We start from the raw sequence: 12,890 nt of genomic DNA on the forward strand, positions 1-12,890 counted from the left end.
CGCTATGATATAATGAGACTCCCCCCCCCCCCCCCCCCCCCCCCCCCCTCTCTCTCTCTGGGGAGAAATGTGGTGTGAGAAATGTACAGATATTTGCCACAGGAATGGAAAGGAACAAGTTGAGGTGGTTTGGGCATCAGCTAAGGATGCTTTCAGGCACATCCAACTGGGAGAAGAGCCAGGGGCAGACCTCTAACACAATGAAGGAATTACATATCTCCTGTGACCGGGGAACTCCTTGGGATCAACCAGGAGGAGCCGGAGGATGTAGTGAAAGATGTCTTTACCATATTACACATTTTTGTTGAAAATGCACAAACCTGTCTCAATTTGCTGGCTGGCTTTTCCCCAAATGGTATTTTTAGCTGCCCCGTGTTTTAAGCACTATAGGCAGTGCAGGTCCACCTAGATTAGCACTTAAGTATTGTTCAAAGATACAGAGCTGCATCTTAATTCTGCCCTGTTTCTGAGAAGGGTCAGTATTGCCTTTGTTTTCTGGATTCCTGGCAGCTCCCATCCCTCTTTCCCTCTGCTTTGTTCTTCAGGACCTGCTGCGGTGTCTGTCGAATGCTGAGAGGATACAATATAGCACATGCCCAAATAATGCACAGCACTGCCACTGTTCTCCTCCAGCAACAACTTACCTCCTTACAAGGTCCACAGTCTTTCTGCCAGTTGTCTGTCTTGGCAGTGTACATGTATTTTTATGCACCGTTGTCTATTCTTTATTTAATGTATTTTAATGTATTGTCAGGTTGGATGAACGTTTGTGTTAAACAACTAAAATGTTGCTTTGTTCATTGAATACACCATAAATAGATTATATTATATGATATGAAACTTTAATGAACCCCAGGGGGAAAGTGGGTCACGGCAGCTGTGGAGAAGAGTGTATACTTTTGGTAAGAGCAAACAGAAATGTCTGCTGAAGACACCAGAGAAAATAAAATATATGAAAAAATGGTAGTTATAGTGATTGTAGCCTTCTGAATAGTTACTACACTGCCAATCATACAATAAGCAATGCAGTTCATTCTTTGCAGGTGAGCTCATGTTTGCAAATTATAGATTCACAATGTGAAATGCAATCTGTGCAAAATGTGCATCACTGCAGATAGTAAGCACACAGGGATCTACCAATAAGCAAATGCCTAATGGAAATCTGTCCTATAGTATATTTCAGTTACATAACCAAATCATCACTAATTACCATTCAAAGATGCACTTATTTTCTGTCCAGGAAGCATGTAAAACCCCTGAGAAGAAGTCCAGGCAAAGAAGGAATGGCTTAGTTTCAATAACTTCATTAAGTGCATGGACAGAGTCCCTTTCCCACTAACCATCACAAAATATCTCTCAGTATCTTTGTGATATCTGAATAAAATGCTTCATGGAACCACATTCAGAAGAATAAATTCATTCCACATATACTGTAAATCCATGTGAAATGATCCTCATCACAGACCTCCTATCGCAGAATACACGCGTATCGATCAGCTCACAAGCTCCACCTCTGTGCGAAAACTCGGCGGTCCTGAATTTAGTCTAACAGGCAAGCTACCAACAGTGTTATTCAATGGATTTGGCCCGCCCGTGGTAAACTATTCACCATCCAATAAATAAGATAAGGACATATGCAGGATATTTGCGATGAATGTACATCTGGGAAACAGGAATCGGGAAGCCTGAAAAATCCTGCAAGACAATACTCAGGGGTCGTCTTAAAAATTAAAACGGTTCCTTCCACTTTCCCGTGATGCACTGCGCGATTGTAATGTCTGGCAGTTATATTCGATAACTCATTTTATTTGCATTAACTTCACAGACATACCGGAATATTTCACTGTTTGCAGTTTAAGAGTCGTGTAAACTGGCCGTCCATGGCTAGCTCGCTGAAATAGCTGAGCAGAGAGCTTCGCTGGTTGCCGCTGTAACCTGTAACCAAGGCAACCGGAATGACGGGTCCCGCGGGAGTACAAACGTAGAACGCTTCCCTGTTTGGTGTGTGACTTCCAGCGTATGTGTTGAACATGGAGAGGCGTAACGTGGGGAAAGAAAGGCTTATAGTACCTACTGAGTTTACCTTACCGGTGGTTTCAAGTGAGTTTCTTATTCTAATCGCATTTGACATTTGCTCCTAACTTAAGCAAATGTTGAGTTTAGGATAATGCTAGCTAACGTTAGCCTACACTATGTGACCTCGCTAACTTAAAACTCCTACTTGACTTAGTTAGCCGGTAACCTCCGAGCTCTCTAACCGATTATCAACGAGTCAGCCTGTATGTTGTAGCCTATACGGGGAAGTCATAGTTTATTTTGGTAACGTAACGTAAGTCCGGGCTGAATTGACTCTAACGTTAATAAGTAAACATCAAAATTATATTGGTATAATACTAGACATAGCTAGCTTATGGAAGGCATGCACACAAACCTTTTTTAATGTTATGCAGGGAATATCCAGGAGGACCTGGTACCCCCATCGCACTTCACATCAGGTGTCCAGTCTGTTGAAGCACACAGAGTCGTTCCACAGGGACAACGCCACCCATCTCCAGGGACAACGCCACCCATCTCCTGGACCAACCCAGGCCAGACCTCAGTACCACCAGGGGATCCCAGTCCTGCCAACCCATGTCTCTCCATCACACAGGCCCAACAGGAAATCTGGGAACTAAGGAAGGAGAACCAGAGACTTGTGAAGTTACAAGGAGACAGCATAAGAGGAAGCGCCGTGGTTCACCCGTCAGACCTTGCTGCAAGGTATCCTACAATATGTTAAATATAGTCAGAAATACCATTATTGGCTGCCAGTTCGGTGGCATATTGGGTAAATGAATAGCTCCCTTTCCTCAGACAAAGATATGCAGAGAGAAGTGAACAGTGGTCCAGATGGGAGTCTGAGCACCGTCTGAAGGGAGAGAAGCACAAGGCAGAAGCTGAGAGGATACAGGGGCAGGTGGAGGCCCTGAAGGAGGCTGCAGGGAGACACAGGGAAGAGATGAGAGACCGAGACCGCACCCTGGACAGGTACAAGATAGCTTATGTTATGCACTTGGGCCATTTTACAATTTGTAACTAAACATTTCAGAGATTAACTGTGAGTCATATTGAACAAGATTAACATGGCATAAACCTTGTATGGCAGACAGAGCCATGAGTTGGAAGCAGTGCGTGAAGAGCTACGTCAGGCTAAGACTGAACTCGGCCAAATCAGAACGGAGGTCACTCACTGCAGTGCACAGAAGGAGAAAACAAGCTTGCAGGTAATACTATTTCCCAACTAAACAATTTATTTCAGCCCTGATGTTGATGATCACCTGAGAATTACTGGCATCTTGCAACTAATTTTTGCAGTTTGTAGGCTGTTTTTTTATTATTACAGTTTTGTAATCCTAATAATAGTTTACAGTCACCTGACTGCTTTAATTGATCAATTTTCGCTATGATTCATTTCTTAAATTCTTAAACTGTTTCTTGCAGCTTAAAAGTCTAATGAGAGAGTCGGGAGAGGAAATTACAAAGCTGAGGAGAGATGTAGCAAGGAGCAAAGAGGAAGCTCAGGTGCTCACTCTGAAGGCTGAAATGGGCAGGTTACAGGCTGCGGAGGATGCCAAACAGCAGATTCTTAGACTGTCGGAACAATTGGAGGAAATGAAGAAGCAGCAGGAGGTGGAGGTGTGTGGGAAATGTATAAACTGTGTATATGCTGATTTCAGTGATTTCAGTTCAATGCCCTGCATCCAAGAGCCCATGTCAATAAGGTATTACATCATTTTATTTATGGGTCTCAAAATGTCCTTTTGTTTGGCTCTCTTTACTTTCAGCTGCAACAGTTGAATGCTTCCCACTGTGCAGAGGTGGATGCAGCAAGAAACACAAACGCTGAACTACAGGACAGACTTCAATCGATGGCCTCCGAAGTGCTGCAGCTAAAAAGCACTCTGATGGGGGTATCTGCAGAGAGAGATGAGCTGAAAGAACATTCAAGGTGCCACATTCAATCTAACACTGAAAAGAGCTAAACATTTATAGCACAAAGTGACTTTGTAGTCAGATTCACTGATTTTTTTGAGAGTTGTTGTTTATATTTCAGCCAAATGGGACAAGCTTTTGAGACACAATCGGCAACACTGCACAGCCTCAGAAATTACATCGGCCAGCTTTCCCCAGAGAAAGGAGAGAAGGAACGATTAAATGAAGCTGTTGAGGTGAAGACAATATAAACAGTATTGATTTTAATCAGCCTACTGTAAAGTAATTGCACAGGAAAAAGCTACATCTTGTTCTTTTCAGCAGGTTAATGAAAGAATTGTATGACAAATTACTATTAAATGTATGTGTTAATTTGCCAAATATAGCAATTACCCCTATTTTGTATACTTTATGTGTATATTTTTTGTTCTTTTTTGACAATATTGTTCATCTTGTAGAGGCTGAACAAAGAGAAAGCAGCTCTTCAGATGACCACAGAGCTATTGACGGTCAGGTTTAACTCTGTTAGTGAGATACTCGCCCTCCAAGAAGAGAAAATAGTGAATAAGGTGAGTGTCACATGGTAATGCATGATAGATGTTTATGCTGTGAGCAGTAGCACTGCTGCTTGCAGGCTTCCTATGTAGACTAAGTAGCTTCCTATTATTGTGTGTTGTTGGCTTTAGGCTATAAAGTTTTCAGCCATAGTCTTGTCTCAAAAGTCTGAAAGTGAACCATGAAGTGGGGGTGCACTTCATGGATCTTAAAGGGGCCCACAGGATTTTACGATTGATGATGGAGCAGCTTAAGACAGGATGGCAAAGTCCTGCAGTGGTAATTCATTTGGCTCACTTCACCTGAGGTGCTCTAAACCGAGTGTATATATAGTATTTCTATAGTATGACTCTGCAGGTCACAAAAAAACATTTTTTGGTTAGTTTGGAATAAATGTCAACTTGCAGGAGTTTGAAAGTTGCCATTGGTAATCATCAAACAACTTGTATTCTGGGGTTTTAGCGACGGTTGCACTGTAATGCTTTTGAGAGCAGAGACTGTTGTGAAATCTCTTCTTAGATGGTTTATTATTATAGTTGTGATAATAAAGGAAAAGACACTCATCATTTGTAAAAAGCTTTAGTATGCATTGGAAAACAAGACTCATTTGCATGCAATAATTACCCATGAAGCATTTGCTGAAGTGGTGTGCGTGTGTGTTTCAATAGACTCTGACAGACCCGCTTGTGAATTTGAAGAATGGATCTGAAGGCTTTCTAGTGCTTCAGCTCTGGAGACACAAAGTGTTCAAGTTATGCGTCCAGCTCCGCTCAAAGGACATTGAAATAAGAAGAGAGAAGGACATACTTCTTTCAAAGGTATGGAAATCGTCAACCGTTAATATACCACAGCACAAACATGTCCACTGTGTTTGTAGCAGTGTTTAACGTGTGGTGCTGTATTGCTATGTTTTAGGTTACAGTCATGGAGCAGCAGCTCCAGCAGGAGCAGCACCGTGCCAGCGTGCTGCAACACAGTCTAGATGACAGGATAGCTGAGCTGGACCTAGAGAGAGTGGAAAAGGAGGTTAGTACCAGAGCAAGTGATGTGATTTACGCAGCTGTCTAAAATTTTGATGATGCACAATAAATTTGTTGCCGCTTAGGAAAGTGATAAACCCTCATGAATTTTTACCGACTCAGTGGATGCTGACTATATGAAGATTTTGCAAGAGCAGCTGAGGTTTTAGTAACAGCAGCTCCAAAAGTAAGCATCGTATTTGTTTACGATACTGTAGTATAATATGGATGTGTGATTTTTCTTACCAGACAATGAAACGGGACTTGGCCCAGGAGCAAAAGGAAAATTCCCGGCTAAAGTCACGGAGCCAGAAAGAAGAGGCTGAACTAAATATCCTGACAGAGACAGTGCGTAGGTAAACACATTTATCTGAAGTCAAACCTGAGAGGATCAGGTGGTAAATTAGAGAGATGAAATGAAAAACACAAAGCAGTTATGTCACGGTAGAACATTTCTTGACAGTTAACGCTGTATTTTCACATTTTGTCTGCTCGTCGCAGGTTCAGTCAGGCATTTGAAAGCAAGGTGGCAGAAGTGGACGCAGCTCAAGCAAGGCTCAGAATTTTGACTCAGAGGCTAACTTTTGCTAAAAGACGAGTGGAGACGATCCAAGGTGCAGTCATACCAGAAGTTGAAACACAGTTTTTTATTTATTTTCAAAGCTCTCATTGGGAAACACCCACCCTACATGTCAGCTATGCTTGACTGGAACACAGGGACCGGTTGTACCCGGTACAGTGAGCTGCTCCTACTAAAGGTTCCCCGAGCTCACTCCAGCCTGGGAATGACTTCCTTTTCATAGAGTGCCCCGACCTCATGGAATGCTCTGCAGAGCAATTTAAAAATGACTGCTCTTCCCACTTTTGGTATATTTAAATCTATGATTATTTTACACATCCCACTGAAACTGTTTTAGCTCAACTCTTTACTCATTTAGTATTTATTTCTATTTTATTATAGTATTTTATATTTGTTTTTTAATCTGTTTTATTATGTCATCCTTGTAATTGTATTTATTGTGTGCTCGTCGCCACTGTAAATGAGGGAAACCTCAGTGTCTCTCGAGCTGAAATAAAAGTCATTGATTGATTGATTGATGGGTGATCACAGGGCTTGAGTTTGAATCGCATGTTTCTGGTAAAAAGTACATCACAATGTTTGTGTTTTTCAGGTTTGACCATGAGGAGGGTGGCTCTGCAGAAAGCTCAGCAGGCCAGTAAGCAGACTGAACAAGCTGCTGACGGGTATGACCTCTACTTGTTAGTTAAATCTTTACCCATCCAAAAAAGCCTACGTTTTGTGTCTAGTTTTACAAATATAATAGCTTTCTTATCTTAGTTCCCATATTAGACTAAATGCAAAGTGGCTGTGTGTGTGTTTCTTTTCACAAATATTTGTGAATATTTGTGCTTTGGAAGAGGTTTTGTAATGAGATGTTTCATAAGTCTGCAACCAAGTTTTTTTAATGAATTGATCATAATTTACTCCATGAGGGCAAAAGTAAAGCCAAATGCATAATATGCATATTCCGGAGCCCAAAGTGATGTCCTTAAAGTGCTTACCCTATTATGATGCACAGCCTCCAAACCGAAAGTGCTCTAATTATAATGTGAAATGGAGAAAGTCAAGCATCTCTTTGCATTTTTCAAACTGTAAACAACAGATGTTTTAGTACTTTTACTTGTTAAGTGATTAAAATAAAACATTACTGGTCAGATGTGGAGTGCATTAATTATGACATTATTCGTTAAATCCAACAATCCTTTTAGCACAAATTCATAGATTTAGTAGGAATTGTTATTAATACACGGTCAGACATGAAAATATCTGTTTCATCTTTATTAGGTTGGAAATAAGGAAGGGTATTCTGGTTGAAATTAATATTGATCATTATATTGTGCTATAAATAAGAATATTTTGCTGTTACTGTATCAATTTATCACAATTTGACAAATGACCATTTGTATGCAAAGCCAGTCTTGTTCAGGGTTTGCTTCCTTTCTTATGCACTGTGCAGTTCCTTCTCCACTACGCGGCTTCACTGTCTGCTCCTTTATTTGCTCTGCCATGTTGTCTGTGTTGCCCTGCAGCATCACAAACCTTCAGACGGAGCTTAGCTCGGTGTGTGAAGAGAGAGACAAGCTCACACAGGAGCTCAAAAGAACCCCTGAGCTCATCGAGAAAGCTCTGGCTGATCTGAAAGAACAGTGTGAGCACCCTTACAACTCACAACACCCTATTATAACACATTATCTGTTGGGTATCCGTGTTCTGGCAATGTATGCGTCTCTGTTTATCTTTCCATATCCTCTTCAGATGAAAGCAAACTGAGGCGGCAGCAGCAGTTAGCGCAGGAGCAGAGCTGGGCGGAGATCGGACAGGCTTTGGCTGGCAAACAGGAGGCCGAGCAGAGCTTGCTGCAGATCCAGGCACAGCTGGAGGAGAGCAGGGTCAACCTGGAGAAACTGCGCGCTGAGCTGCTCAGCCAGCGGGAGCATGGCGAACGTGGTGAGACAGCAGCTACCTTCAGCTGCATGACTGTTTTTCAGCCTTGACTTATCCAGGGAAAGTAGACGGAGCACTCCTATTTCAGAAATGCCCTTCGTAACTGTCTTCATAAATCCACAGCTGGCCACTCTGGTCTCCTCAGTAGCTTTACTGGAGCAGTTGGGGATTAAATGCCATGCTCAAGAGCACCTTGACTGTAGTTGATATGGGAGAGTTACTGAATTTCCCTAATATGTTTTTTCCCCAGTGGTCACTTGGGAGCTTCTTAGGTTTGGACCTGCATTAAAAGATAGGGTCCCAGCCTTTCGAGTATGCATTAACATACATATACGCCACATGACTTATTGACCTAATACCTTTCATATTGACCAATGAAGATCCCTTGCTAATGCACTTTCAGCATAAGTGATGGGGGACAAAATCCATGGACTTTATTTTATGTAAAAATGTATTCTAAAGCTTATCAAGATATGTTAGACAAATCATATTCTGAGGTTACAGGTTACAATTCCTGTTGAGCTCCAGAGATGGGAACAAAAAGAGAGAATGTTATTAAATGTAATTAAAAAGACTGTAACTTTGGATCCACTTGATTTTAACTATTTGGAAGCTTCATATTAGCTTCCGATAAGCTTTAGAATGAATATTTGCACAGAACGAGGACTGTTGACTTTGTCCCTCATCACTTACACTGAAAGTGCTTTAGGGCGAGATCTTTAAATGGCCCGGATAAACAAGGAGGAATAATAAACCTGTTTGAGTATTCAATCTATCCGTTGACTGATTGTTTGGCTACTTGTGGGCAGCAACACGTTGTGAACATAACCCTGATATATTGTCACCTTTGAAGTTGATATGTCAAAGCAACCATTAGCCTGTGTACACGCTCGCACTCCCGTCCAGCAGTTAGGGAGGAACATTAGCATCGATTGGGAGTCGTGTTTGTGTCCACACCGAATCCTGAGGGAAATATCTTTCTTTTTAGCTGCCAAATGCTCAACATTTTAAGTAACAAGTTGCTAACTACGTTATTTAAATTTGCTGAACCAAAACAGCAAAGTTGTAACCCGAAAAAATATAAAGAAACGATAACCTCAAAGTCGAGGGGAATTGTAGAGTCCGGTGATCATTTTTTCTGTGGGTTTGTCATTATGATCGACTCCTTTAATAAACACGTCCTCATGGGATCTAATGGTAATGTAAAAATATTGATTATAGCTGCTTTAATGATACAGACATTAAATCCACACTGTTGGTTTTAATTTCCTTTAAATTCCACATCTTAAATTTCGTCACCCTATATATTTGTCTTTTGAGCGAAAATATGAACCGCTACCTAAGAAGCAACAAGTCAGCCCTAATACCCATTGTGCCATGTCCTGTGTTGCAGTCCTTCATGAGCTATCATGGTTGCATCATAACCATTGATAAATAGATGAGATTAACTGTGTGTCATAGGTCAGATTATTTGTTGGTCATTAGATTTTCCTTTCAGAAATGGATTTGAAAACAAACAGTGGTTATTTGATTTTTCATTTTAAAATGCAAAAACTCTTGTTGTTGTAAGAAATAGAAAATGACAATGAAACCATGTTTTTGTATTTTAAAATGAAGATCAAATAACCGCATTTGTCAGTATGTTGGAAACTGTCTTGATGAATGGTGCATTTGTTACTTTCCTTCAGCCCTGCAGGACAAAGTGTCTGAGATCGAGGACTGCTGTGCTGAGAAGCTGAGAGAGATGGAGGCTCGAGTGAATACTGCCAGGAGAGAGCACACCAAAGCAGGTAGCACAACTTGCACCATACTAGCTCAGCCTACAGCAGCTCAACATGGAGGGGCTGAAGTCATCACTTTTAATGCAGACTGGGATCTGCTATGATTGGAATTGTTTACACAATACATAGCGGCATTTCCCCGTGGCTTTCAATCTGTCTGTATTGTCTCTTCCAGTTATGACTCTGCGGCAGTTTGAGAGAGAGGCAGCAAGGAAACGGGATGAAATGAGAGAAACTCAACAACACATAAAGAGAGATGTTCAGGATAAACAACTAAAGGAGATGGAGAGAGACACACAACTATTGCTGGTTAGATGTTTTTAAAGCAAAAGACAGAAAAATATTGTTTGTGTCTTCATTTCTGCCGATGACCTCCTCTGACCTGAATCTGTTCCAGGCTTCTGCTGCTGAGAGAGGGCTGGCAAGTGAGTATACAAGAGCACATATGGCTTCGCTGCAAACCTCTGAGGGATTTTCTAGATGTTCTCTGGGAGCAGCAGAGAGGAGTCGCTCTGCGGCAACAAAAGTCCAAGTACATGCGGACGGTAAGTAACTCCTCATGTGTCAGACACATCCATTTACACAGACATGACTAATCTGACCAATGGCCCGTCTGTATCCTGTCAGAGACACTCATGTCGGTTCTGGAGGAGCTTCATTCTCTCAGTGCTGCAGTGGTAAACAGCTCGGAGGACTCTGCAGAGGAGGATGGGCAGAATGACAGCGTGGGACCGTCCATAGGCCGACCGCACAGCTGATACCTGAGATGACTCATTGGAGGCAGGAATCACACCTTTCATTTGTGCAAAATGATGGTCCAAGTATCTCTTTGTAATGCAGAGACGTGTATCGTACATTTAGTCTTTTTATCTCGAGATTGTGGTGTATTTGGAGAAATATTGATGAAGCAATTAATGATTTGATATGTCTCTGAAAATCCAGACTCACTGCTAATTTTGGATTACAAGGTCAAACGGTTTTAAATAAATTCAAATTTGAAATAGAATACAGACAATGTGATTTGTGCATCTGCCCTCTTTACGTTACATTGGGACATTTGGGAAGACCTGCATGATTTCCTGCTGAAGAAATCAATATTTGCTATCTGAAGAGGTCAATTTTAAAATGACACTGAAATTGTAGAATGGATGATGATAAACAACATGATGAACCAGATGATTGCACTATTTGTCATGTTGTCACGAGTGCTAATAAACTTTGCAATAGTTCAGTTTCAAGCCTCCAGGTAAAAAACCTCTCACAGATCCAGGGGAGAGCCGAGAGGAAATGGAGTAGGAAAGTGTAGACTTTATTAGAAATTTCAAAGAGCATCAAAAATAATTCACACTCATTGTTGGAGAGGTGATTCATCATGGCAAGCAGAGGATGAATGCATCAAATTAGATTTTTTTTTTTAAAGAAAATTAATGGATTTCAGGAGTGCACTCTTGCTTATATCTGCGCTTAAGAGTTTTAAAAATGGCACAATGCAATTTGTATTTAATATATTAAGCCTCTGATACTATCAGTAATGTCATCGATGACGCATTGCAGGAGTTATTTACAATCTGTACTTGCATATATCGGGACGGATCATTTTAAAGGAACGTGCCATCAAAAGTAATATTTCATCTGTGACCATTGTTGTTTTTGTGTACTTTAGATAATTAAAGTCAGAAGCAATGTCATATAAATATCCCTGTAATATTAATAAGTCATGATGACAAATGATGAAAGTACTGCCAGAAGAAAAATAATGGAAAGCAAATCATGTTTCCTCATGTGCAGTTCAAAACCAGCAGAGGGCGATGTTGTCAAAGATGAGGGCAGAGCATGCAGTGATTTCCAGCTTTCTTTTGGGCTTCACTTTGTAAAGTGTTGTTTCTTCATTAGAATTATTGGATTATTGAAGACCGTGACAAACAATATGATTTCTGGTTATACAGGTGGTTCTTACCTGCAACTTCAAATAGGGCAGTAAGTGAGGGCGGCCATATGCACAAAGGGAATCTACTATCTGTGTTATATGTACTTAATTGAATTGAATCAATGAATCAATCAATTGTGTTTCTCCATAAATGGCAAAACCCCATCAGAACAGCATTCTGGGAGAAAAACTTCCAGGACGATCTAAAAATCTTTGCTCTGTCCCACATGTGTTGTGAAGATATACAGCCTGAATAAATGCATTTCTTCGTCTTCACTGCCTCAGCAGCGTGGAGAGAATTGCACAGAAGCAAATGAACACTGTGGTTAACCTGATGAATAATTTAGTAGAGCGTTGCAATCCAGAGAAGACATGAAATAAACAAGGTAATAAAAACCAATCAAAAAGCTCCAGATGGATTTTTATTAACGATTTAGAATTAATGACATGTAAAATAAGTGGTTCAAACAAACGAGTGAATGCCAGCCGATTCTGTTCTTACTTATCGGACTCAAAGCAGCACTAACATGCGGTGTGACGGCACTAAACATGTGTTTTTATTAATAGGTTGAGGATCTAGAGTGGGCTTGTGTTTGAACCCGCCTCCCTCCGGTTCTGAGGCTGATACTGTGCTGTCACAGTGCAGCGCGTCAAATCCCAACATCTGCTGTCATCGCTGCCTGTCATCGAGTGTCTGCGTCAAGGCTCCGTTCCATTCTTCCTTTTCTGGTAGAAACACACCTGCAGCTTCTTTCCACTGTTTTGGTCACAGGAGCTGCTGTGAAAATAATTGTGCCCTTTACTCGGTTTATTTTCAAGGAATTATTAATGGGCTTATTATTGTATAACTTTGTATGAAATATTTCTGAGATGAAACCAATTCTTGGACATACCTTGGGGTTGGAAGGGGAAGTGCTCTGTTGTGCATTGAGGAGCGTCTGCCAGATGACGGGCTTCCTTCTGTTTAATTATGTTGACATGACTCAACTACACAACGTGACTCTTTGCTGTCAGGTTTTCTGTCTCTGCCTCTGTGTTGCTAACTGGCTAAACTCAAACTTCACATGACTGAAGCGTTAAAGAAACGTAATCTTCCGCCTGCAAAACGTTCTGTCACACTTTGCCAAATG

General features: G+C 41.1%; 2 protein-coding genes across 2 annotated transcripts in view; one reads left to right on the plus strand and one right to left on the minus strand.

The window, feature by feature from the left end:
* The window catches only part of cwc15 (CWC15 spliceosome associated protein homolog), an 89,623-nt gene that overhangs the window by 41,589 nt on the left and 35,144 nt on the right, over positions 1-12,890 (minus strand). The window lies entirely within an intron of this gene.
* On the plus strand, positions 1,981-11,005 carry cchcr1 (coiled-coil alpha-helical rod protein 1). Its single transcript, XM_084028660.1, has 19 exons — positions 1,981-2,100; positions 2,451-2,760; positions 2,854-3,027; positions 3,146-3,263; positions 3,481-3,675; positions 3,825-3,988; positions 4,094-4,208; positions 4,431-4,541; positions 5,196-5,345; positions 5,443-5,553; positions 5,796-5,902; positions 6,048-6,160; positions 6,719-6,791; positions 7,638-7,756; positions 7,864-8,055; positions 9,741-9,842; positions 10,009-10,142; positions 10,231-10,378; positions 10,461-11,005. The coding sequence occupies exons 1-19, from the start codon at positions 2,031-2,033 to the stop codon at positions 10,589-10,591; spliced, it is 2,637 nt and encodes an 878-aa protein (XP_083884786.1). The 5' UTR covers positions 1,981-2,030; the 3' UTR covers positions 10,592-11,005.

Source organism: Eutrigla gurnardus (assembly GCF_963514095.1).
Source record: "Eutrigla gurnardus genome assembly, chromosome: 15".
NCBI classification, from domain to species: domain Eukaryota; kingdom Metazoa; phylum Chordata; class Actinopteri; order Perciformes; family Triglidae; genus Eutrigla; species Eutrigla gurnardus.

Bases quoted from the DNA above. Each gene is read 5' to 3' on its own strand.
- cchcr1 (XM_084028660.1), top strand. From the start codon at position 2,031: ATGGAGAGGCGTAACGTGGGGAAAGAAAGGCTTATAGTACCTACTGAG. The intron at 3,989-4,093 runs GTGCCACATTCA...TTTATATTTCAG, and splicing joins GAGCTGAAAGAACATTCAAG to CCAAATGGGACAAGCTTTTG. The intron at 5,554-5,795 runs GTTAGTACCAGA...TTTTCTTACCAG, and splicing joins TAGAGAGAGTGGAAAAGGAG to ACAATGAAACGGGACTTGGC.